At 38.2% G+C, this 27387-nt stretch overlaps 1 protein-coding gene across 1 annotated transcript in view; it reads right to left on the bottom strand.

Annotated features, from left to right (window-relative positions):
* ROBO1 (roundabout guidance receptor 1) overlaps positions 1–27387 on the bottom strand; it is a 751137-nt gene that overhangs the window by 376490 nt on the left and 347260 nt on the right. Inside the window, exon 3 of the mRNA XM_075516480.1 lies at positions 8346–8429. Within this exon, the coding sequence (XP_075372595.1) occupies positions 8346–8429 (84 nt within the window). The remainder of the gene's footprint in view (positions 1–8345; positions 8430–27387) is intronic.

The raw sequence follows: 27387 nt of genomic DNA, 5'->3' as shown, positions 1-27387 counted from the left end.
TTTTCTTTTCCTATAATACTCAAGAAAGTGCATTATTTTAGACACAATAAATGAATGTTGTCATATATACAGTGCATTTCACTGCTATGCATTTAATGACACCATGTGCGTTACTAACTTCCTACTTCTTTAAATAAAACAAATTGCCCGGCTAAAACAAAAGACTAACTTGTATAACACACCCTGATGAGGATGGGGAGCAATCTCTTCTTACCTTTCTCATCCTGTGATAATTCCTACTCTTTTGACCTACTGGCAGAAATTTGCACTTCTGAACATCTTCACAAATTGCTTTGCATACTTAATTCACTGAACTGACAGCAGTGTCTGAGGGTAATTTGCTCTGTCTTTACTCTTGTTAGGAGGCCCTCAGCAGAAAGCCTCTCATCAGCTCCAGGGGTTCCTGTCTGTGACAGTCCAAATGGAAAAGAGAAAGTATAATACGCTGCGAACGCCTTTTGTTTTGATTTTACTTGTCTCATGATTAATTAGGAACACACGAACTCAAGATTAAAATGCTCATCCTGAGCATTCAAATCTAGCATGCATAGCCTATCATAGTCTATCACAAATTTAAATCTGTGGAAAGGAGACGTCAAACTTCTGTCTGAAAACTGCTCTAGAATCTGCTGCTGTAAATCACCCTAAATTTCTATCCTAAATTGACTAGGGCCCATTTGATGCCTGCTTATTCTTTTGTCAAGTAGTAATGTATGAGTAAAAGCTCAGAATCACCCATTATAAGAGCACATATTTTGAGCACTGTTTGAAGATAGGCTATTTACCAATAACTGGATTTCTTCAAGTTGTATAGTCAATGTGCTCCGTAGCTAACTTTTTTTTTCTCTGTGTTCTCTAGGAGCATAAGGCTGGAAACAAATGCCAATCACATCCCCCTTTCATGAAGGTCTCTGTCGAAATAAGCTTTCTACTCCATATTTTCTATTGTAATTGCCCTTTCCTGCACCTTCTCTAGCTAAAATTAATCTTCCTGAGATATGGTTGTTTAGACCAATCCCCAGTATCTCAGCTATAGAGGGGCATATACTGCTACTAAAGTAATTATTAGGCAAATTCTTCACACAATGTTTCACTATGTTTTTTTTTTGGGGGGTGGGGGTGTCATTTTAAATTGGTCTGATGGCTACCACAAAACCCACTAACTGGTTGAGAAACATGGGACGTTGCCATTGCTTCCTGTTTTAATCAAAGCTCTGCCTTGAAGTATAACACAATAACTGGAGGAGGAGATTTTCTATAAACTTTTCATAAAAAATGGCAGTGCAAGATTTATGTAAGTGGGAGTGTCTGTGCTCCACTATTGCTACTATATGTTTTCATTAAATTATTATTGCCCAAACATCGCTATTGTTGACAGGCAAGTCTATCGATTGGTGTTATGTTTACATCTATATTATAATACATATTAAAAAAAAAAATCCTCAGTATCTGTGTCAGAAGAATGCTTGCAAAGAGAAGCACAAAACTGAAAGGACCTTTCTAGCAGTTTAGATTGACATGGAGAACAGCGAGATTGCTGATGGACAAGAGCAGGGGATTTTTTTTTTTTCTTTCTTTCTTTCTTTTTTTTTAAATAAGCATAACAGTATCCATCTGTTCCTGGATTTAGAGTGCAGATGTACTCTAAGAAGTAACTTTGTAAAATTGGTATCATGGGGCTATGTGTTCATTCTCCCAGTGACTCAACAGCACACTTGCTCAGCTGGCAAGTTTTAAAAAAGAGAAAGACTATGAAAAAGGTCTTAACTGCTAGCTTTGCACATATCCTGAGATGTAAAAGTCAAGCAGAAGTCTACTGTGTATTACCGCTAGCAATAAGGATTCTGTGCCTGCAATTAAATTAATGTTGCTGCTACCTACTCTAGTGATTCATTCAGCTCTGTCAGATGTCTGTTGGTTCTGCAGTGTGCACAAGTGTTTGTTTTTCTCTTCAGGTTGTTACACGATGAACTCAGTGCAATATGAGACATGCCGATAGCTTACTGGGAATACTTGTACAGAAACAAGATCTTTATTTTGTTCAGACATTGCTACCTACCTGCTTCGCATCTGAAATTACAGCCTCCTCCCAACCCAAAATACCCAAACTCTACAACCTACATCTTCGTTCACCACTTTTTGCGTCCCATTAGACAAACTCTGCTTTTGTTTCATGTGTTTTTTCCCCGTATCACTCATTCTTTCCAACTAATCCTTAACCTAAAGATGATGATTTAGAAGGAATGTCAAATCAAATAGCAACTATTTCTTTACAACATTCTTTTTTGTCATCCTGTTGCATATCATAGCTTTTTCTCCTCTCACTCTTCCTCTCAGCCACAAAATCTGTATGTGCATTTACTACCTCTACTAATCTGTTAGAAAAGAAATGGCTGAAAAATACTTCATTTCTCACAGGATAAGTATTACTGTAGATTTCCACCTTCGATGCCAAAGAAGTCTTAGAAGTGTTTTCCTGAATGTGTTTTATAACTACCACTTTTCAAAACAAGCACTCTATAATACATAGGATAACCTATGTAAATTTACTGGAATAGAAGAAGAAATGTCTCAGAAATGGCCATGCAATGAAGAGAGATTTCCCCTTCATTTCTTGAAATGCTCACCAAGGGTAATCTGTCTTATTTGACACGGGACAAGCGGTGATCCACTATGAACAATTCTCCTGATCACATAACAATGTACTAGTAAAAAAGAAAGTAATGCGAGCAAAAGGGATGGGATCCCTTGTCATACAAGAGAACACCACCACAATGATTTCATGATTAAAATCAGGGGGGAAAAATTGAAGGCTAACTTTGGGTCACAAGTGGGAAACACAGGATTTCTTTGCATACTGGAAGAGTCTTTTGAGAAAACTATGAATAAAAAAGTTTATTTGGAAAGATTCCTTTAAAAAGCCATGAATCTACTTAATGAGGAGTGGTGATCCTTGTCTGCAAATGTTTGACTATATAGTGTTAATTTAACAAGCCATCATTCTGGTCTCTGTAACACAAGCGATACTCTGTGATCTGTTAAATGATCCCCGATATTTATGTCACAGTTGATTTAACAGGAAATGTGCTACTTCCTGGAATATAATGCTTGCGCACACTTCAATAGCACAGCACAATGCAATCTTAGAGATTACTCTGCAGCCACTGATTATGTGGAAAATAACTGAGGCTCATACTTGCCGCTTACTGCCCTTGCACTATTTTGGGGAGGAAAAAAGGAGCCCGTGAGCTAAGAGTGAACCGTTACTTTACTAATCAGGCTGGCAATCCACATGTGAAATCTGATGTGGAAATATTAATTATTTTACTCTTCTCTTGAAAATCTGCTCTAACAGGTAAATATTAAACGGAAAACTATGTTTAGTAGTTTTAGTCAAGACAGTTTTATCCTATGCTGTTCTTAAGGTTTCCTCACTCCCTGCTCCCTGCTGCAGGGTTGTGGCTCTCAAAGCTCCTCGGGCACTAGGGGACATAATTCAGCACATCATCTGCTCCATTTGACCACTAACCACAAGCTCTTCTCTTGGAAATCCTGATGTTTTTTAAGGTCCTTCCTTCTATGAGCTTTTTTCCAAATTCTCCATCTCCTGAGTTCCTTCAGTATATTATTTGGATGATTTTCCATATTTCTCCTCTGAATATACAGTGGGAACTCTCCTAGATCTTTTTCCTTGCTTCCCTTCCTTTTACGTTTGTCCCTGTACTTATCTCCAGGACTTTAATGAAAAAAATAATGATGAGTAACTTAAGGGTTTCTTTCCATTTTAAAATAACTGTCCAAACAATAGTCTTTGTCTGACATCTCCGCAACTTGACAAAGAACTGAATTCCTATGTGCATCTTCCATTCCCCTGCCTTCCTTTGGTGATCAGAAAAGATTTCATTATATTCCTGGTGCACACTCCTATCACCTGGTTCTCCTTTAGGAACCTAGATCCAAACTGATGGAGAGGTGGGATTACTTGCAATCATTTTTAGGTATCTACATCACTGCTAGTCATCTAAAGTTCCCTTAAAGTCTGTAGAAGGAGAAACAGGCATAGTTATAGAGCATTTCAGAAAACTAATTTGCATGTCTTCCTTAGGGCAAATTAAATACAACACAAAGTATCTAAATCACATGCTTTTATCCTATTGAATGTCACTGTGATCTGGCCTGTTCTTTATGCACATAGTTAAAATAGTAATTTAGATTTTTACTATTACACATCTTAACTATGCAATTATTTTCCAATCTGGCCTTGACAGAGTAGAATTGGTCTTTTGTGAAGATGTAGGCAAAGTAATCTTCCTGGCTCATTTCTTTAAACTGACAGTTACGGTTAAAAGTTTTTGGTTTTTTTAACCCTAAATCCTTTGCCTAATCAATCCAGATATGTCTAGCATCTTTAATCTGCTACCTATGTGGTCACATCAGCTTTTAGATGTTTTTTATTCTTAGCATTTCTTTCATATCAACTATGCAAGAGAAAACCTTCCTATAAGCTCCTTCAGTCCAACATCAGTGTCACGCATTCGGAACAATCCTCAGTGACTGAACTTCCTTTCTTGATTTGTTATTTATTCAGCCCTTATTTATTTACATTATAAATACTTCCCCAAAGTGATTGTCTTTAATATAGATGCGTATACAGCCTCTCCATTTGAGTCTGCAGTTAATAACTAATAATAATTATTTTGATGATAAAAACCTGATGTTCTATAAAAAGTGCCACAATCTATTGGATACCACATTACTATATTGATTAGGGAGATAAAAAATCTACAGTTTGGTCCTGTAGCATACTAAGAATCATGAAAAGTCAAATACAAGTTCATCATTTTCCCATAATAAAGATCTTGAAATTTATCAACAACTTCAATCTTTATCTGAAATAGCTTGGGTTAGCAACTCCTCTCTCCCCCCTGAAATGGATGTGTTTCCTGTTTGGTACAAAGTTACTTCTCAAAGCGAGTGCTCACATCCACAGTGGAGACAACAGAACCTAATGGCATGGCCAAACATCTCCCGATTTAAACTGGACTTTAGGAGAACACACTGAAACACTCTCTAGGAGTCATGTTCCTCCACTTAAGAACAGTGTGAAACAGCTGCATATATTCATCCTGAAAAACATATACGGAAAGAAAAATACATAGGAAAAAATTATAATCTTTAACCCTGAAACTTCCCATACTAGCGATTGCTTTGCTTATTTACCTCGCAGCTAAACTTGTATGGAACTGGAAGGAAGATGTGCCCTACAGATGTATCACTGCTCTTAGTATGAGTAAAAATTTATGATCCTACTGTATGACAGCAGTTATTAGCTTGTTTGGTTTTTGTCCATTCAGACACCGCCTGAAGATAAATAAATGATTAAAAAATAAACTGCTGCTTTTTTTGTCCATGGGTCCAGACATCCTGGACTTTATCTGAGTGATTTTAGGAATGAGTCCGAGAATTTTCAGTACAAACAAGCTTCTGGAATGGTTTTTCTTTTGGAGAATGGAATTCTATAGGTAAGAGAGAACAAAAAAATGATCTAAGAATACTTCTGTAAAATCCAGAAACTCCATATTAGGCCCACATAAATGGGCCCATAAATAAGAAAAAAAATGTAACTTTACCTATAAGATTTATTACAGTTAATGTTATTTTTAAAAATCCTTACTGATTACTATAGAAACCTGTTGGACTAATTTTAATAAATACCTCAGGGCTTTTCCATATAAACCAAGGCATACACACATAGTGCTACTGATTACTATCACATAGTGGAGAAAAAAATACTGGATCATTACATCTTTAAACATGAAAAACTTGGTCTTTCCTTCATTCAGTGCTCATTCAAATAGAGGCACAGAAACTCCAATTAACCAAAACCAGCCATCCTCTTGGTTTTCCTTTTTGTTCAGCTTGTGTTTGCTTCTAACTTGATCCTGACTTTTGTGTTTGCTTGGAAAACGCCTATTAAAATACGGCCTAGAGTTAAGATCCAGAGCCTCTGGGGAGCTACTAAAGCAGGGTTTGATTTTGTCAGTCCTCCCAAATGACCCCATTAGTCTCCGAGAGGCAGGTTAAACAGCCGCAATACCCCGCAGAGGTCTGTCCTCGGACACGGCGCCCAGATGCACGTGCGCACCTTGATACGGGTGAAGGATCCTCGTGGGTGGACAGATGCAGAAGGGTCTGCGCTCTGCTCGGGAAGTCGTCCCACGTTCTCATGCTTAGCGGGGAGCTACTGTCTTAAACACTGCCTTATATGCCTTAAATACTGCCCTGCGGGGGGGGGGGGACAAAGTCTCCACTGCGGAGTAGCACCGCCTGCAGCCCTTGCACCCTCTGCCTGCCATTGCCCACCCGGCACGCTGGTCATGGGGGGTCCCGCGCCAAGCCTCCAGCCCCTCTCCAAAACACGCCAGTGGGAAGAGGTGATGGTGTCTCCCCCTGATTCTTACCCCCACTACTCTTATGGCTAATGGGGCTTGTGGAGGGCGCATGCAGGGCCCCCTCTCCTGCCTCTGTGGGCAGATGTGAGGCTGTCGGATGTGGGAATTGCTTAGGGACATGGTGTAGTGGTGGACTTGGTAGTGTTAGGTTTACGGTTGGACTTGATGATCTTAAAGGTCTTTTCCAACCTATACGATTCTGTGATTCTGTGAATCTGCCTGTCGTACACCAGCCCCGGGCCAGGGAGGGGCGAGGGGGCTGGAGGGGAACCTCTCTAGGTAAAACTAAGCAACGTTATTAATAATAGAGTCTGACCCGTGGTCCCAACTAAATTAGTGTCTGTTTAAACACAAGAGCCAGGGATCACCATTCCCAGCCCCATTTTCTGAAAGCAAAAATCAAACTTACAGTAAGTTAAAAAAAGCATTCTTTAAGCTATATTAATTTTTGTTTTGTGTGCTAATTTAATATTTTGTTTTGTCAATCTGATGACCCCATATGCATCAGGGAGCGCAGATGTGACAAACTTGGAGAGCAGGGGGGCGAAATTTAGAAAAAAAATTAATAGGAATATTCAGAAGCTAGAAAAGTCTAAATAATCCATGTGCAGCAGGGTTCATGCTATGTTTATCTAAGAAGGCAGCTATCTTCTTGACTGAGGGGAAATTTGTATTGCTTTGCTTTTTTACCTTTTTTAGAAAAAAAGTATTTTAAACTGGAATAAAATTATGTGTCGAGGTTTTAAACCACATGCAGGGATGATTGCAAGGGGTAGGCAATGAAAGCTGTAATCATTGTAAGTGGTGTATAACAGACCTGAAGTTTTATGAATGGACAAGAAATTATACCTGCCTATCCTCTTCATGTATCCTGTAAGACTGTCTTAGTTATCAACATCTGATTCACACACTTTTGTGAATTTGTTATATTCACAAAAATATAACAAAATATAACAAATATTCAAGATATTTGTTAATAACTTGACTATATGCAATTTTACACAGTGTGAGCAGTAGTAGCACTAGTAACCCACCAATAGAGTGTTTAAAGAACATCTTCCAGTTAAATGTCCGACTCATTCTCCCTCCTTCCCTTTCCAAAAGTTGCTGCCACCAGAAGAATTAATACTTACCTTCACAACCTAAAAGTTATTTAGAACTAGAGTCTGCCACCGTACTGGACCACCAGTAGTTCATGAAATCCCTAGACTGAGGGGCTGTGCGGCTGAGCCCGGGCTGTGGTCAGTAGCGTGACTCCTGGAGCTGGGTATCATTTCAGTGTGCAGAGGAGTTACAGAATTGGGTCCCTCAGAGATCACTGCTGCAACATACTGTATGGTGCTGCTTATCTGTGGCTTTTCTTATTTGGCCTAGGGACACGTTTCCCTAGTTTATGCAAAACAGAAGTCAACAAAACAGATTCTTCTCCAATCACATTTTAGTTTCACTTGGATTTTTTTTCCCTGCTGCAATATATTTTACTTGTGTTTATAACAGAAACAAAGGACAAAACCCCCCAAAGTAAACATATGGAAAAATCCCTGCCTTTGGTCTTTGGAAAAATTTCTCTGAGATGATATATTGCCTCATGCACTAATATACACAGTTTGAAGGAAAATAATGGGTACATTGTTTCAACAATAGAAAATTACTTTAAACATTCAAATAATTGAAATGTACTAACACACACAAAAAGACAGTCATCTCGGTTAGTTAAAAAGCACAATAATCTTTCCCAACAGTACTAACAATGTTGAACTTCCTAGGGTGATGGTGAAAGATAGCCAGCTAGCAAAGATGATTAAAAAAACCGTGTACAGGTGGTAATGGCAGATGTAGGCGGAAAGTGTCAGAAGTAGGCAGTCAGAAATATTTTGGAAAGATGCACTCTACCTGTGTAGCCCAGCGAATTGTCGCCATTATCAGAGGTGGGGAGTGGTGTCCCGCTGTCGTTCCCCCTCTCTAGGTCGTCGGAGTCTGTCGGAAACAACACCAGAGCTGCTGATGGGGTCACAGGAGTAACAGTAGTTGCCATTTCGATCACAACACGTCCAGACACAATTAAATCCACACATGACAGCAAGAGCCACGGTGCCAGCGCACGGCACACGCCGTCCTTCCCCCGCCTGCGTGGTGGTGCCCAGCGAAAGGCGGCCGGGAGCATTGCCCCGGGGTCCCCAAAACACTGCCCGCTGTCCTTCTCTGCTCACCCCAAGTCTCGCTCTGCAGCCCGCCAGGCGCGGTGGCCACCCTGCCAACCAGCCAGCGCAGGCTGTGGTGAGCATATGGGGACGGGAAGGCAGGGGAGCTGAATGCTAGCATTGCTAATTTTCCACCTTATTGTTAATCAAAGCTATTGACTGTGATCACTCCCCATCATCGCTTCATCTCCTGGCAATTACAGACTCGGGGGACTTCACCTCTTTGTGGGGAGGAGGGGGGGGACAACTGTGTCTTGGCAAGCACGGGGGGGGCTGCTCTACCTCTTCTGGAAGATGGGGCAGGGGAAAGGGGTAGAGCCCCTCTATGAAAAGGCAACAGTTCAGTAGCATAAGGAGTAAGATGCATTTTCTGAGTTGAAAGATGCTTGCAAGGAAACACTCAATTTTAATGTCACATTACAAAAAAAAAAGGGGGAAGGCAGCTGGTCAGCTAAACACATACATGAACACGTGTTTTAAGACCCCAAGATAAATTGCTGATCAAAACACCACAAAGCACCGTGAAGATAACTCATAATAATGAACTAAATAATTCAAAGCAAAAAATAAAATAAAAATCCCAGTGGCTCTGAAAACAAAACAGCACAACCCAAAGGAATTTGTTGTCAATATCAGTAGATCTTTTTACTCTCGTCTATACAGCCTAATGTTTATTAAATTCTATTTTTAATTTACTTTTGAGAGTGCACTGTCCAACAGATAGCACCTAAAGAAAAAATTATATTTTGTTTAAAAAAACCTGCAAGAAGCAAATCGCTCTGCAAGAATATCGCTACCACAACAATAGGCTGCTTATTTCTTTTTCCTGTTGGCAGGTGTCAGATAATTTATTAATTATTGCAAAGACCCTGAATAGGAAAAATATGTTTTGCGCTCTCACACACAGACATATTCTGGACTTCTATAATGACTGAAAGTAACTGTACCTTTTCAATAAAATGCGCATGCTGCTAAAAATCATTCTGAAGTTTCACAAAACACCTAAAGCAACTCTGTATGAAATTAAACTAGAAAAAAACATAAGTGGATTTTTTTCCTGGATGCTTAATTTTACTAGCTCAGTCAATCTAATTTGTAAAATGTGATGCCACACATTCATATTCTCCATTTGTTTTTTAAACAACCTTTAAAAGAGACAGCATCCTTACAAATTGAAATCTTTTTAATGAATTACAAAAGAACAAAAAAAGAAAACAAAAATCCTCAAGACCAATCCATTTAAGGGGACTTACTGGAAAAAATATTTCTTTAAAAAAGTCAATTAAAGAATTGATAGCGTGCCTTTTAAAATACTGTTGCGCAAATTAAGAAAATAAAAGACCAAACAACAAAAAAGAACCAAACGCCAAGATGGTGTTTCATCTTGGCAGATGAAAAAAGTGAAATATGTTCATTTATTGGTCCATTCATCTTTGCTGGCTCACTAACAGCCAATGTCACGTACATCTTTAAAATCTGCTCTGAAAATGGCTGTAGAGTGACTGGATCAACATTCTGCTTCTCCAGATTGCTCACTTATTTGCATTCAAGGGTTGATTGGGTCAGAGTTTTAAATTACAGCAGTAAAGGACAGAAGGACGGGACTTTTTGTCAAATTAAGAGGCAGAGGCTGTGCCTACTTTTTTTAGGGCAAATGTTTATAATCGATTACAGAAAGCTCAGACCGAGATTTTAAGCAACGAACCTGCTGATCACCATTTTGAAAGATTGATTGCCTTCTAGGAGATTTAACCACACACTACTCAAAATGATGAAGAAGAAGGAAGATGCGCTGAAAGCTACTGGAGTGTTCTACGTGTCAGTGTAACGTCTGGCGTCGTGCAAAATATAATTGCATAAGGAAATGATGTTTTTCACCAAGATACTCCCTCAGACATGGCATTCTCAGCCACGGGCCACCCTCCAATGTAACACCTCGCAAAACAACTGATGCTAATGCCCTTTAGCAAGGCTCACTTAGGAGTTTAAATAGGAGCAGTCTCCATTTCAGAAATGCTGTGCATTCGATACAGCCAACAGGACATGAAAGCAGCAGCTTTAAAAACTCGGCTACAACTACTTGCAGCCATTTAGGCATGAAAATCTTGGCTTCAATCCCTCCACTGACGGAAATGAGGGGATTAGTCTCTTTTTAACACTACTGATAGTTACCTGATCTCTGTTAGTAACAATGCACTTGTTATTTACAATCCAAAACCAAAGAGACATTATTCACTCTCCCATTCTTTGAGAAATGCTACTTTTCCACCTGATATCGAACATGATATTCAACTAATGTTAAATTATGGTCTCTGGCTGGAAATGACTTTCACTAATGATGATTGCTGAAGTTCAGTTCTTGCTGTGGGTGAATTCTACCCATTTCACTGAACGATAAGTCTGTGCCTAAGTCCTACGTTTCACGTTGTGGCCCCCTGCACTGGGCTGAACTTAATTTCAGCTCTGTCACAAGATCCAGCTTTGCCTTTGCTTGGGAGTCCCTGTTAAAACTTAACAGAAATAAGTACTATTGACTTAAACAGCACATTTCACCATGAAACTGCTGTGAAGGCACTCTGTTGAATGGATGGTAAAGGGCCTGAATGTTATGATGTGATGTATTTCTTATGACTACCGTGCTGTAGGATCAGGCAATTTTCCACTTGGCTTTGCTAAACATAAGGAACGATTTTACATCGTTACACGTTTTGACCTAGTTGACATGCCAAAAAAAGTGAAGGGAATGAATTATATAACCTGGAACAATTCACCTGATATATGAAAAATTTACAGCTCAGTCTGAGTCAAAGTGGAGGCTGAACTTGGTGCCTCATCCCTCAGAGAAATGCCATAATCACTCTATAACAGGTTTCACAGAACTGACAGAGAGAGATGTCCCTCAAAACAACTGTCCAGTAAGGTTGAATGTCTTGGTTGAATTTCTGTATCAGACAGGAGGAATTTAAACCAAGGTCTCTGATATCCTAGCTGCTCAGAAAAGCCTATTTTCAGGGAAATAAAACTTACACTTTAAAAAATGTCTTAGCAGTAATTGGTTGATTCATTAAGGGAAACAAACAAACAAACAAAACCCTAAAAAACAACCCAAAACAAACCCCAACATTTACTTCAACAGAAAATTACTTTTACCTGTAAGTATGCAAAACTTCAGCAAGAAGGTAAAAGGAGTAAAAGGAGTCCTCCCCACTTTTTTCTTTATAGTCCCAAACAGGTTTATTTTGGAAGAGGAAGATGAAAAGTGAAGCCTTGACTAGCAAAGAGAAAAAAAGGAGCAAGCCACCCCTTATCAGTTGCTACTACACTTTTCTTTCACAGGAGCATTTGAGAGAGGCCTCATTTGAGAGGGTGAAGACCCTCATCATGATGAAAAATATCTCGTTCCCTCTTTCCATAGCCATTTCCAGAGCCACCATTCATTAAGTTGGGCAAGTACCTTTAAGGCATTAAAAAAAACCCAACAAACATCTATTTTGGCTTGATAGGAGAGTGCTAAGTTTACCAGCTTTTGGTGGAATGGTTTCGGGTTTGGTCAGTGCAGCCCAAGCACAGATGACACCTTCAAAGCAGCAAGAGGATTTGGCTTAATCATACAAGTTCAGAACAAGTTTAGGTGGTCCAATGGCAGTCAGATAGCACCAAAGATTTATGTGGATGTGGGGAACCTTTTCCAATGAAATTTCCACTGAAATCTGTAATTTACTCCATTTTATTGGACTGGAGCTGGAGCTACTATACACCATTCATGTTTTAATTTACATATCTTTAACTCTTCAAAATAATCAGAAAATCCAAATACTAAATATTTACTACTGTTATTCATTCTCTCAGCTCCTACAACCCCTCAAACCAGACACATTTATTTTCACAGCTACTTACATTCAAGTGCTTTGTGCAATCCTAACCTCAAAAATTATATTAAACATGCTTTTAACCATGGCTCTGCTATTCATAGAAAAGTCACCAGCGATTTTTTTTTCCACCAGAAAGTGATGCCATCAGTTATTGCTTCTTTTGTACCAGGGAGATATGTCTGTATGACACGTTTTATTGATGATACATCCTTAAAAGTCCCCAAATGATTCAGTATTGATGCCCTGGCCCTGGCCCATCCTCCTGGAGGCCATAAAGAAAAATTGAAAAGACCTAAACAGATGCAACTTCTTACTACTGTAGGAATCTCATGTATCTGAGTTTCTACGCTGGTCATTGTTTATCGGAAATTAAAGCCATCTACTGAAAAATGTCTGACTACAAAAATAGTAACTGTTGCCATATTTAATTCCAAAATATATAACTTCATTATTTCTTGTTACGTTTCTCTAAATTTCATTATCATCATCAGCTTGGGGGTACAAAATTGGGAGGAAACAGCATGAACAGCATTTTGCAAATGAACATTAATAAAAGATTAGGGTGAAGCAAATGAATATAAACTACTATCAATACTAGAATTGTGTTCTACAAATTGGATCAATTCCCATTGATTTCTTTCTAGTGATCTAGAGGAATTCAGGAAGAGACATCAGAAAAAAAACCCAGCTGTGACAGCATCAAACCACAACCTAAGATGAGGAACTAAATTAGTAGCCTGTTTTTTTCAGTACTTTGATTTATTCTAGGTTTTCACTGGAGTTACATTAGAAATACACTATAATACGTCTTAAGGGATAGTTGATTTAATTCTGTTTCTTCATTTGGTTATTCATAATGACAAAACATTTTACACTATCAGAGTATAGGTAAGTAAGGATAGAACCTAAGGGAGAGCTACCGTTAATATATCTAAATAGTAATAGTAATAAAACTAACTTTGTAGAGGGAAGTAGTATCTAAAATTATATGTTTATTTTGAAAAATACAGACAAGCTTTCAAGAATGTAGACCTATTCTTCAGATCTGGAACAAAAAGGAAAAACTTCAAGCTATGTGCAGAATTGGGAATAATTAGGCCACCCTTAGACTACCAGAGCTTGGTAAACACAGGTCTATATCAGAAGCCTATGTAGCATATGGCTGATTAATCTGGAGAATATCCTTACCGATGTTTCATATTAGCTGAAAGGAAATATTCTATTATTTTTCATAAGATTTAATAAAGCAAGTTTCTAGAGACATTCACATTCAGCCAGCTAACTTGTTTAACTTGGATAACTTTAGGGAATTATGACCATTTTCATAAGCTAAGAGTCTCCACAAGTAATTAAGAAGTCCTTCATTAAAAGTTTACACTGCTCAGCTGCCTCATCTTAAAAGTTAAGAAAGGTTTAAGCTAAGGAGAAAAGGCAGGAATTTGTTCTCACATAATGGCTTCAATCTGAGGATCTGGCACAATTAAATTACAAGTAAATTCATAAGGATGCTTTTTATTAATAGGCTGTACAAGTATGTTCTAGCGACTCAATATGTGGTTCTAAAAATAAAACGTACACTTATGCACAGGTACAGAAATGTTATTCATTACGCACAAGAGACAATTTTCTGATGAGCACAGAATACTTTGTGGTGTAAAAAACCCCTTAGAAACAGATTTTTCTCAAAAAAGAAAGAATACAGCTTTTATTTAATGGTTTGAGTATCTTTTTTGTTGTTGTCTTCAAAGAACAGTGCATATGACTGAAATCCTGACAAAACCTCAGTAGTGGATGCTATTTAAACACCTTTCCTTCACTTCATTTTCGTGATGCATTCAATAACAGCCTTTAACTCAGTAAAAAGTAAATGAGGACTCCTGGTTACGCAAAAGCAGTAAACAACCTCTTTGCATCTTTATGCTGCCAGTAAACAACCTCTTTGCGTCTTATTTATTTATTTATATTGGAAGTAGGTAGTAAACATAGGTGTTAGCAACTTCACATGGATCCAGCAAATACATTTTATGGAGTAGCATAACTATGATTGTTGGGTTTGTTGGTTTGTTTATTTTTTAAATCTGCGTCACTTGGTTTCAAATTCTAAAGCTGAAGCCTTATGTGGGATCAGTCACGCAGGAAACCATACAAATATAATTACATAGTGACATTTCTGACTGAACACTTACATTCTCAAAACTTGGTATTTAGCAGAGAGCATGTAAACATGCACCGTAAGACTTTGATGCTCGCAAACCTGCCTATTGTCCTCTCTCCACTTCCCCCCACACCTTGACTTCTTCTAGCTCTTCCTTGCACTTCTCGGGCTGTCCCTTGTAGCGCTCTCCTGTTCTGCATCTGCTCCCATTTCTTTCCCTGCCAGATAAACCTGGAGGTAACAGCCATTCAGGCTAATTAAATGGTGCTGGAAGTGAGTTAACAGGTGGTGGCCCCAGCTGCTTTAGTTGCAGGGGTAGATAAGAGACCCATCACTAGCCTGTACAAGGCACTATGATTAATTAGGACAAGAAGCCATTTTCTAAGGAGAGACAACCAGATTTATAACAGAATTTTCTTCTCTAAGGCAACAAGCAAACCTTCTCCAGAAAATACAGAAACAAATAACTTATTCTGAAGCGCTCACCAGTTGTCTTGACTATGTTCAATATGGCATATGCATAAGACCTATTTGGCATAGGTTTCTTCATATCAATACTTTGTATTTTCTTTTTACGGCAAGCTCTGAATTTGACCTTACTTCAGGAAATTTCCTCTCCCTTAGAGGCTCTCTTATTTTGTTTTCTTCCAAGTAAACTTACATGTTTCTCAAGAGAGTTCCGATTACTGTGGGAAGTACTATCAAGACATTTAAATAATAGCAACTAGCACCATGTACAGTTGAAGAACTTGTTATGCAAGCTTCCCATGCAATCCACCAACTCCACTGGACTTCTTGCAGTAATCCCCTAACCATTGTAATCTACTCTGTGAGACTACACCCAGTCCTCCAGGCATTGACCCCCGGAGCTTCTGCTTCTATGACTTTAGCCCTGTAAAGTTGTTTTGAGGCTGAATTATGCAGCTGCTTTACAAGTAGCTGCCCCCAAAACAGTAGCAAAGAACTGGGTTCATTTTCTCTTTACCATAGAACTGGAACACAGGAAGAGACCCACCATGCTTAATTACCCCTTATTTTATTCAGCTGAGTGGTGAACTTAGGAAAGGTGATGAATTTCCCTTGTTAATGACTACTACAAACAAACAATGAAAACGCAGGAACTAATTCAACATGCCAACCCCAACAGCCTTGCAGTCACATGATTTGAAATTAAAACTACCATAACAATGAACATTGAAGGGGATGTACACAATTCAAGAGCTGAGAAAGCCCTTTCTTATTCCCTTGCTTTCCTGTATATGCAAAGTCATCTTCTGAGTTGTCAAAGATATATCTGCAACACAGCTGTGTCATTTACATTTTACTAGTCTATCTGCAGAGCTCAGCAAGAAGAATAATATTAAATCAATGTATGTCAACACTTGTTTATAGAAAGAACGGACATACTTACACTAATACACTGTCCAGCAAGGGAATACACTGGCACATTAAGTAAGCCTATTAAAACTGCTATATAAGCAAGAAAGTCTCTCTGATATTGCAAGAATCCCAGGTCCTTTTTTTCAGGAGACACTCCTAGCTACATTTCTAGCTGTCCTGGTTTGGTTTTCTCCTCCTCTTTTTAGAAGGACAGCATTTTGCACCAGTTTGCTGTTGCCAACACATGTTCTCTACCTCCCAACAGTGACTTCAGCCACATTGTGATTACTGATACCCTTAGCATATAGATTTCTCAGGGGAAATGTGTCTGGTTGTTGCTATTCTGTGCTTTCCCTTCCTTTTTGCCTTCCACAATCCCAGCCCTTTGGCTATGACAGAGAAGGCAGCAGACAGGACAGGCTCTGCAGGTCCTCTTCCTTTCATACCTAAAGCCACTCACATTCTATTTAACCTGACTTATGCACAAAGCAAAGACCTGATAATGCTATATTCGATGGGGTGATTCAATGATTTAAAAAAGGTTTTAACCCCGTTGTAGTTTACAATTAAAATCTTCGTGGCCTAACAGAAAGTGATTTAGTAAGTAATGTACAGAGATGATTTTGAAGTGAAATGAAAAGGTGAATTGCAAGGTAAACAAATATTCACACTGACTTGTAAAAAGACATGGAGTTGAAAAACATACCATGTCAACCAGTACAGCTCTACAAGAATAAATTTACAAGCTACAAGCATCATCAAATCACAAATATATATCCATGCAAAGTAGTAGTAAATCATGTCTGTCTAGAATTCCCTTTCCTATTAACCTTCCAAGACAGTGAATTACCCGCAGATATCAAATGATTCTCACTTGCAACACTTTAAAAAAAAAAAATACAAAGAATGTTTCCTTTTATTCATACTGAGTAGAGGTAAGTACTTCAGGGAAGTTTTTGTCTTTTGTTATTAGATCACAGGGGTTCTTTCTGTAAAGCTCTTCCTAAGAGCTACTGCTTTTGTGCAGCGTAGTGAAATGTGTTCTACAAAGGAGGTTTTTAAGTTTGTCCCTTGGAGAGAAGAGAAGCTGTACAACAGGTGTTCCTCCTTTCTTTGTTTACCTGAGCTGACTACTCACTACTCAAAATCATATCCTTAAGAAAACAAATGATGGAGCATGTAAGCATTTGCCTGGAAAATTTGATATTAGGCTGAAGTCCTTTCTTGTTAAAGCAGCAAAATGCTCCCATTGACTGTATGCAGAGTTCTGTTAGCACAGCTGTGAATACTTCAGGGAAACGGGAGAAAGAGCCACAAATAAAGAATTAACAATTGCTATCTGCTCATAATGAAACATACACATATGTCCCAATCAACTTAATAATTCTCAGTCTAAACCAGGAAAAAAAAATCATAAAATAGCGGTAAGTTAATTTAATAGTTCCTAGTGGTTCTTTAGCATCTTCCAGCTGGGAATCTCATTTCTCAGTGTGATTAATGTCAGCCTCAAAAGAAAGCACAGGGTCAAAAATTACTCCAAGTTTATGAACTCAAACTCCAGACAAAATAGAACAACGATGAAAAGAAACAGCCGAGGAAGACAACAATCAATAACTCTTCTATCTTGTCAGAATTCAACTCTGCAAAATTAATACCAGATCAAAATTAATACCAGAAATCATACAACACAGCAAGGGGTACCTACGTTTACAAGGATCTACAGATTTCGCTAGATATTGTCAATTTGTAATATTGTGGACATTGAGCATGGGAATTACTAGCTACAGGCAGTAATTTTGAAACAAAATAGGACCTTCAAGAGATCCATGGGAACCCCTGAAATAATTAGAGCTGTAACTGGAAGCCCAGAGCCCAGAGCAATAAAGTACGAACACTGAAAAATATGTTTTAAACTACACAAATATGATGAGAACAATGCCAGTGTAAACAACAAAAGCAGTTGCATCAAAATTTTGATGGGTAGGACTATCAAGGTGGCAAAGACGGACCAAATCACATATCTATGTTCAAAAACCAACCGGACCTTTGAGAGAAACTGCCCAATAAGACATAACCTTACCAGAAAACTCAGTTTGTGTGTTGGTAGATACAGAAGGACATCTAAATAGCAAATGAAAGGAAACAGTTACGCCACCCTTAAAGAGCAAAACCAGAAAACCCAGATCAGGAAATTAGGCTTCTCCTAGTAAGGGACTTATGTATCATCACAGCAATGATTTGCAAATGGAAGCACAGATAACTAAGAACGCATTGTGTCAGATTTACTTGTAGAAAGTTGCCCAAGTATATCATTGCTGGCTAGGTCACAGCTTTAATATCTCAGAGCTAAAGTACAACACTGTAAGAGTGACAGCTCGAAAAAAGAAAAATTTCTTTAGCAAAGCCCGATTGTTTGTTTGTCCTAACTTCATTAAATGTGTTGGTGCAGCTGCTTTGGGCAGGAAATAAAAAATACTTCTGAAGCAACATTATACATATCATATGTTTCTAGCGTGATTGGTTCCATATTGTTGGGGCCCTCAAGCACCTCTAGCAGAGTTCCTCAGCAAATTTTAACGTGTCAAACTGGATAAAAGTCAGAAATAGATGCTTTATCCCTACGGGCTAGGACAACTGCTATCCAGGACAGAAACTCCAGCAGGGAAGATGATGCTCTGGCTTCGATCTGAGCACTGCATGCTCCCGTGGGCTGCCGGTAAGAGCACAGGGCCTGAGCCCTGAGGTGGCTGCCAGCAGCCCCCTCCAAACTCCTGCACACCCTGGTGCCCTCCGGGTTCCTCTCTGACTATTCATGGCTGAGACCTCAGCCCAAGGGTGCCCCAGCTCAGTGGGGCCAGCAGCCCACAGCCCTTGCTGGGTACCACAGGTGGGCAACAGGCTTTTGGAGCACAGCAGATGTGTCAACAGACTAATCAAATGTCCTTCAGCAACACTTTTACTACCTAGTCAATAGGGAAACTTATAATCCAGTTAGATTTCAAGTTGAAAACTTCAGCTCACTGCAATGAACCTTTAAAACTAAATACCCTGAGCAGAAAATAAGTATACCACATAACAGAGTATATCAGAAGATCAAGTCACTGATAAACACAGAGCTGCAGAACCAGATCTGTATGCATAACCTAGCAATTGCAAGCAACTGGTGGCTCACAATTCAGTGATACATCATTACTACTACTGAATTTAAAAGACTGCATGCTGTGTCTAAAGGTTTGCTAGTTTGGAACTTCATCGTAGGATGATTTCTAGATATGTTCAAGATTATTTCAACCAGTATGCTAAATTTCTACCATACAACAGACTAAAACGGACAAACATTTAATATTATTACTGACTTCAAATTTATTTTATTGACGTTGTTGGGAATATAGGTATGAAAGATTATGGAAAAAGGAGACAAGAGAGCAAAACAAAAACACAAGAACCTAGAGAAAGAAAAGCATATTTAGCATATTAAAGGCAATTAATCATCTTTCATTTTAGCAGGCCAGACTACAGAAAATTCCTGGGAAAACACTGTAATTTCAGAAGGTGCTAGATATGAAAAAAAGAGACTAACACATTGGATCAAATAACGTATCCAGCTAGAGACTGATCTGACATTGAACCCTGGTTAGAAAGTAAAACAACACAAAGCAGAATGGTATTGTTTTATTACACCAATTTCATATTTCAAATAGAAAAAAAAAAAAGCCTCAAAAGATAGTGAGGAAATTTAAACTTTAAAAAAAAAGAAACAGTACTGAGTTTACCACATCACTCCCATTACTCAAGTTGTACAGTTTATCTAACTTTACTGAAACTTGTGTTGTTGTTGTTCTACAACTGGAAAGTGAGAAAGGAGATGTGATACGATCTTGAAAGTATAACACTAGAGATAAATAAGCTGTAAGTGTATGTAAGTGCTCAAAACTGAATACAACTGAAGCATTAAGCAAGTCAGTGAAAAAGAGCTTACATCTGAGATGAAGGCTGTTTCAAGCGCACTTCAGCAAAAGCTTCAAAAATGGTTAAACATTTTAGAACTTTTTCTTAGCTACCAAGGACTGAGCAATGAGAACAGAAACATTTGTCACTACAAATAATATAATTAAAAATAATCCACGATGTTTTCCCTATAGTTTTTATTTTTCTAAATGGCTATAGCAAATGGCTATATTTTTGAAAATGCATTTAGTCTCAGAAAAGAATGCACTAACACATACAACATAAAGAAAGTTATATTCAGTGATGAAAGGTAAACTGGGTAAAAAATTGAAATAAATAAATAAATTTTAAAAATCTCCCATAAGCACCGACTGAATGTTAACTAGTTTTACACTGATTGGCACTCATGCCTATGAAGGCTCCCTAAGCAAGCTCCTATTTAAGCTTTTCTTATCAGCTTGAAACTTGACCATAATTATGTTTAACTAGATTCAGGCTGAGTGTGTCTCAGGGTCCTGCCCCCCCAGTCATCCCAATCAGAGTCCTAGAAAGAACTTTCCCTGGTTTCCTTACAGCCTCCCACCATGGGTATCTTTCTCAAGGCAACCAAAAGACAGAAGCTGGTGTATGGCGAAATCTTGTCTTAATATGAAGACAAAATGTAACTACATCTCGCATCCACTGGTTCAGACATAGCTTTGAGACTCCTTCCATCTTTATTTAAGATTTTGGTTAAGATTAGCAAGTGAATTCAGAAAACACTAGAGCAGGATACCACATCATCTACATCTGTTGGGTAACAGAAACCCTGTTCTGTAGAAAATCAGACTAAAGTAAAACACTTCCAAGCCCTTCCCCATCCCACTCAGCTGAGTTTATCAATATATATTTCATAATGTGAATTAGTAACGTGAATACAAATTATGTATTTCATAAATCTGAATGACTCCAGTTCCACAATTTGAACAATTATAAAGATTCTTACAATTGAAAATAAAGGCCATTCATAAGAAGAAAAAAATTTACTTGATGAAAAATGCTATAGGCACATGGAGATTTTTCTGATGATCAAAGAAAATTTAGTTGAATTTAAGCTGACCCCTCATTTATCATATCCTGTGGGCGAGTCAGTTAATGACTATATTGATTCTCTTTTGCGTTCATTCTTATATACATCATCCAACCAAGGTGAAAGTAACCATAATATATTAATTTTAGAGAAAAATATTTCAATGATAAATATTTGAAGTTCCAGTTAAAAATTATTATTATACAATAGATTTGCTGTACTGAAATTATGGGACATATTCATATAATCACAGTGGGAAATATCACATAATATGCACTAGGTGATCTCTGGAAGTAGTGTGTTGCTAGTAACTAAAATGGACTTCAACAGAATTGTATCAGCCGAGGATCTGATACATGTTAAGTGCCACTTTTCGCTAAACTCAGGAGTACTGGATTGCTTGGGAACCTTTGATCGTTCAGAGAACAATGATGAAAGTGGTACTTGAGACCACGGTTTCTCTAGCCTACCAGTATCTGAAGATGAGAAGAGGGAAAAATATTCCATTTCTACACATGTCTGATTTCACAGGCATCTTACGGAGTCTGGGTTTTTGCTCTCACTGAAATGTAAAGAGCAGAGCACATGACTCCCACCCTAATGTTTGTCTGTTTTGAAGAAAAGTTGATCAATAAGAGAAATGGAAATTATCTTTCTTCCACAGGGAGAAAGGATGCTCTGCACTTAGTGCAGTTGCCTTCAATCTGTGAAGAAAAGTATAGAGCAGACTGAACTAGTATGTGACTAAAACACAGCACAACATATCTAATAATACCCTATCAACACAATATGTCTTTTAAAAATACTGGAAGCAGTGTCAGTTTTTAATTTGACCTCCCTTTCACAAAATGTATCTCTTGTTCTATCTTGTACAACTGGTTTTCGTTTTCCAACTAAACAGCTCAACTAATGATCAATCCTTGATTCCTAGACCAATTAAATCAGTTATTATTTTATTATTTGCCTATTTAGAAAGTTTAATCTTTGCAAGATCTTTTCGGTGTTTTCTTCATTTAAAAACCTCTTTTTCAACAGCAAACTTTTCCCCAATCAAGCGTAAAGTCTCCTGGCATTTTTTTCAACGTTTCAGGTTGTTCAGTGTTTCAGGTTTAGTTAGCAGAAAGCAAAACAAAGTTGAAGATGCATCTTTGTGAAAACTGTGTTTGCACAGGCTTCCGTTAGCTGCGGAAAGGTCACCGTGCTAAAGGAAGCTGCAAGGTGGTAGGAAAGTTTATCTTACGATTTTAGTTAAGCTCTTTGGAGAAAAGAGAAAGAGAGAGAGAGAAGGGGAGAGAGCACACATTTGGTCCAGTCTGGGGCTCCTTTTAAGGAAACAATTGATTTCTTTCGTAGTTTTATTACGAGAAAAACTGAAAACAGGTATCTGAGGAAAACAGAACCAGATCTCCCATTGCAAGGACGCTCAGTAAAATCCGGTTGGTGTGTCATGCAGTGCTCAACCCCAGGGAAAACCTGGCTCGAGAGGAGCCCCCGACTGCTGCAGCTGGGGCTGGAGCCCCGCGGAGGTCAGGGAGGTGGGGCGACGCCTCCGGGGAGAGCTTCCTAGGGGCCCAACAGAGCTGAGTTACAGCTGCTGCTGCTGCTGCTGGAAGGGGAGGAGATGAAATTATAGCGCGGAGTGGGGAGGCAGGGAAGGGAGAAAAGCAGAATGTCTGAAGGGATGAAAACAATGCAGTTTCACTTTCATCCCTCTAATATTCTCAGAAATCGCTTTAGGGGGATGAAAGCCATCACTTGAAAGTCTGATTCCTCTGTCTTTATGCTTTGCAGGCATCTACAGAGAGTAGAAATAAAGTTATAATGAACAAGCATTAAAACCAGTACAGGCTGTTGCCTGAATCCCAATTAAGGCAGTGCAGCCAGATAGACGTTCCTTCAACAAACATTGTGGCCAGTTATTTTAGCCAATAGCACCAAAAAAATAGGCAGTTACAAGATGATTCCCCCATCCCAAAATCCCTGCAAGTAAAAAGACTCTTGTACAGTCTTATGGTCACAAAGACATAAACTTGAAACTTAGGAAACTGTAGAAGTGAAGCTGCACGACTGATCTTACTACAGCTTCCCTAGCCACGTCTTAGTCATTAATTCCACGACCATATCAAAGTATTCTGCCAGTGCAGAGAACAGATGATGCTCCGTCAACAAGCAACTATGCAGCTTGATTTCTCCTTATTGTTAATATATATTCCAAACACCACTCTACTGATAGTTTCATTTTGCTAAGTGACCTTGCCCTATAGTAATTGAAGTCCAAAGTGTTTGAGGTACATAGACACCGAAAGCTGATTGGGAATCAGACTTCTTCAAAACTTACAAACTCGCAGACACCACTGCTGAATGTTCTGCAAATCTGAACTAATACATTTTCCCCAAAAGCCTGCAAGCTGGACGAAGTACTGTTATCATTGCCATTTTGAAGCTGGAGATCTAACATGCCATTGTGGTTAGAGTCAAGTTCTCTGAAGAAAGTTACTCTCTTCAGACTTCCACCACCAAGGCTTCCAGCTCTGTGTTTAAAAGCCTGTAATGCTGGAGCTAGTACAGGGAGAAGAGGACACCAGTGATGTCCCAATAACATGATGATCTCTGTGTTTTGGAGCTTTTAGTCTGCTGTCTGATAGCACAAGGTTGACTAGTTTCAAAGTTTTAGCCTAGCTGGCCCGAGGGACCAAGCAAGCCAAAAAAGTTATTAGCCCAAACGGGGACATTTTCTGCCTTCATGAACGTTACTAGACCAATAAATAATTAGTTGATTAACCTACAAAGGAGCATTTCCAATTCTCAGGAAAGGACTAGTAAGTATGAAATACATTTGTCACTTCCACTGAATACATTTAAATGATATAATAGTTAATCTGTAATATTCTGAATAAGACTCATATTTAATGTCTACTTTTACAAAATATATTTAAATGTTATATTCAATCTTTAAAAATCTGGGTTTATGTTTGCATGGCTAATATGAAATCAAATATAAAATACAGACTTTGATTGCTGTCTTCTATTTTTCTCTCTTTCTTCTTCCCAGTCCCTCTCCCAACAAAGCAAAAATGTAAGCCCTATTGCCATTTGTAAGTGTGCGTGCGGAAGAAAATTGATTGCTGAGGCAAAGTTCTGTATGTGCTGCAGAAAATAAGGTCATGCTGACAAAGGTTCGTTTTATTTAAAGGAAACAGTTTGTGACTGATTGCTTGGGAGAAAACAAAGGAAAAGTTATTTTAGAGAATGTTTTGGCTCCTGGAATCAAGACAGCTTAAAGAAAAAGAAATCTTGAAGAGAGATAGATGTTTTGAAAGAAAGACTCCTAGCCTGGAAACCACCTCAGCTGCTAACTTTTGAAATCAAGTATCTTAATCTGTCACTTTCTTGCTGGGTTACCACGATCAGATCAATAGTACTCACATCCAGACAGGTACTAAGATGCCAGGCACCTCTGTGGATATATTCCCAAGTCTCACTTTATCCAGCTAATAAAACAGGAATAAAAGATTCCTGAATTATAAAATATGCATGTCCGTATCAAATTGAAATGTGTCTTAATGTCTTTTTATTACTATAAATTACACTATCAAAAATGTTTCAGTAATAATCTCAGAGGGTTTGACAAGTTATGAGGCATAAATTTGTCTAAGACATTTCTTAACACTTAACCTTCTTAAGCACTGAAAGTTAAAGAATTGTGTAAGTACAACTCTTATCTTACTAATCCTATACTTTGAAGAGAACATTGTATTTGCATTGTAATTACAACTTCAGAAACCTTAGCTGCTGCACCCTGTAAAAGAAATAGTTTTATTAAGCCTAAATTCACTGCTACTCCTGAAAGCCAGCCCTTTGCTGAGCGTGTATTCAGTATTCTATAAAATAATGATTTATCGCACATAACACCATTCACATTTTAGAGGCAACAATGGGGATTTTCTTTGACATAAAGAGAAAGACTAGTACACTAAGTATTAAAAACATCGTTACTGCTAGTCTCTTAAATGGTCAAGTGACAACTTAGTCTTACAAACTCAACTTTCTTAATATGAGACTCCTAAACTACAAAATCTAATTATGCCTACCAGATATGTACACTACATTTTAACAGATTAGTTTTTGTCATTACTATAAATTAGTGTCAGAATTGCTTCTTGTATTTCTGTGCTACTATAGAAGCCCCTAGCAGCATTTAAACATGACAGTTTGCAATACCACTCAGTGCAATCCTGAAATGATACAAGCTGGAAATACTTTCCTTCTTCCCAGTGTTTCACTGAACACAAACGCCACATTTGCAAAAACCTAATTAGCAGTTTCTAAGACTATTGACTCAGGTTCTGTTAATTTGTATTATGAAATGAACTGCAAAATGAGTGGGTTTTTATTCTCTATTACATAAAGCACCCTTTGACACCAAGCTGATTTCTGGGATCATGTCTGGGTGAAGAAGCCACAACAGCTTGCTCTTTTGTAGTTTAAGGCATTAATGACCTTTTAAATATATCAAAAAGTCTAATTTGGAAAGAGTAAATAATGATGTGGTCTAAATATTTTTGTTTCATGAAGCTGGGCTAGCTGCAGCATGCCCAGGTTATTCTCAAGACAAAGAAGTCCAGACAAAAAAAGTCTTGGCTTCTACAAATGCCATATGGAGTTTCCATGTGTCACCGTTGTATGACAAAATTATCTCCCAATTTTTTTTTCCCAAGATATTTATAATATATTGACATTTTTGCCAGTTCTTTTTCTTCCAAATCTGGCAGGAGAAGAGTTAAATTATTTTTGAGTCCAGAAGCAGAGAAAAATAATTAGCTGAAAAAACTCCAGCTATAGTCTGAAATGGCTTTTCCAGGCATAAAACTGCACATTATTAAGGCCTAGTGTTGTGGGACTTTCCATGGCTTGAGGCTAATGCTCTCCCCAAGCGAAGCTGAAGATCCATCCTTTCTCATGGTTTGATGCTCCTGTTTCTAACCTTCATGGTTTGTTAGCCAGGTGACCTTCAACCTTTGATCCTGGAAAGACTATTAGCGGTGACTCCAGGAGATTTGCCTCAATAGCTCAGCTGTAGGGGAACATTCCCAGGTGCATTATAAATGCAACTTATCACATCATTCTACAATTAAACAATGGGATATCACAATACACTCAGAATGCATATATATAAATATAACTAAATACATGTGCATGTAAATAAAATTTGGCATTTAGTGGAGATAAGTCAAGCTGCATCCATTATGCGGCTGTGACCCACTTTTATGTGCGTATTCCCCACTTATCCTAACCCAAAATAGGATTTATGCAGGTACTTTGCTTCAAGCAAAATCTTAGTGGCATGATGGGGGAAGGTTCTTTAAACAAAGCTATAGGAATCAATGACACAAACTACTAGAGAAATTATCTATGTGCTTCAACAGCTTTTGTTGAATTGGGGTCTAATCCCAGCTATTTAGACTACAAACTAACATTTCAAAACTCGGGACAGGTTTGACTACTTGTCAAGTAAACAATCCAACACCTGCCATGTTTGGGGCATTATTGTAATATCAGTGATAAATAACATCCTAGAGCTTGGAGCTGTTTAGAATAATTGCCAGTGAGGAATAACATTTTTTTTCTCTCTCTTTTTCACTGTAATTCCCATTCGTTGCACTTTTCCCTTCTCTGCAAGATTCTCTGTTGCATTCCTCATTGGTGTCCTCTCAAAGATTTCTTTCAAGATAAAAAGCTAAAAGGAAGCTTTCTATGGTGAAAATGTATCACTAGTTAAATTCTGCTGCATTTAATGTAGTTGTAAAATGAAGGCATACCTGATGTTGTGTCTAGATACAATATACAATATTTGACAACAATCCTTCAATCATTCGCTTTTTTTCTGTTTAAATTGTAATTAAAATGAAAGTGTATGCCTAGGAAAGGAAGAATAAGGGCTATGACAATAGAAGGTCCAAAGAAGATGCCAAAATAACATGTTCCTTAAAGCAAGCAAGACAAAGCAGTATTGTTTTACTGAGTTTATGGAATTTGAAATATATATGTTTCACGCATAACACAACATGATTCAAAACAGCTGACCTTTCCTTACAAAGAGTTAAGAAACGACTTTACTGACAATTACAACTTAAAATGGCTCCATTGACACAACTGTAACATGAACCAAAAGCCTCATCTTGCAAAGACTTTTGTGCTTCCTATTATGTGCTGTGGGAAGTCCCACTGACCTCATGGCTTTGAAGGTTAAGCAGGGAACTACGTCTTCTCCTCTTTATAGTTTAGTTGACTTGTGGTCTAGCAAATGAAG

The sequence above is a fragment of the Mycteria americana genome, chromosome 1, assembly GCF_035582795.1.
Source record: "Mycteria americana isolate JAX WOST 10 ecotype Jacksonville Zoo and Gardens chromosome 1, USCA_MyAme_1.0, whole genome shotgun sequence".
Taxonomy (NCBI): Eukaryota; Metazoa; Chordata; class Aves; order Ciconiiformes; family Ciconiidae; genus Mycteria; species Mycteria americana.
The sequence above is the reverse complement of the archived record's forward strand: the minus strand, read 5'-3'. Positions and strand labels throughout refer to the sequence as shown.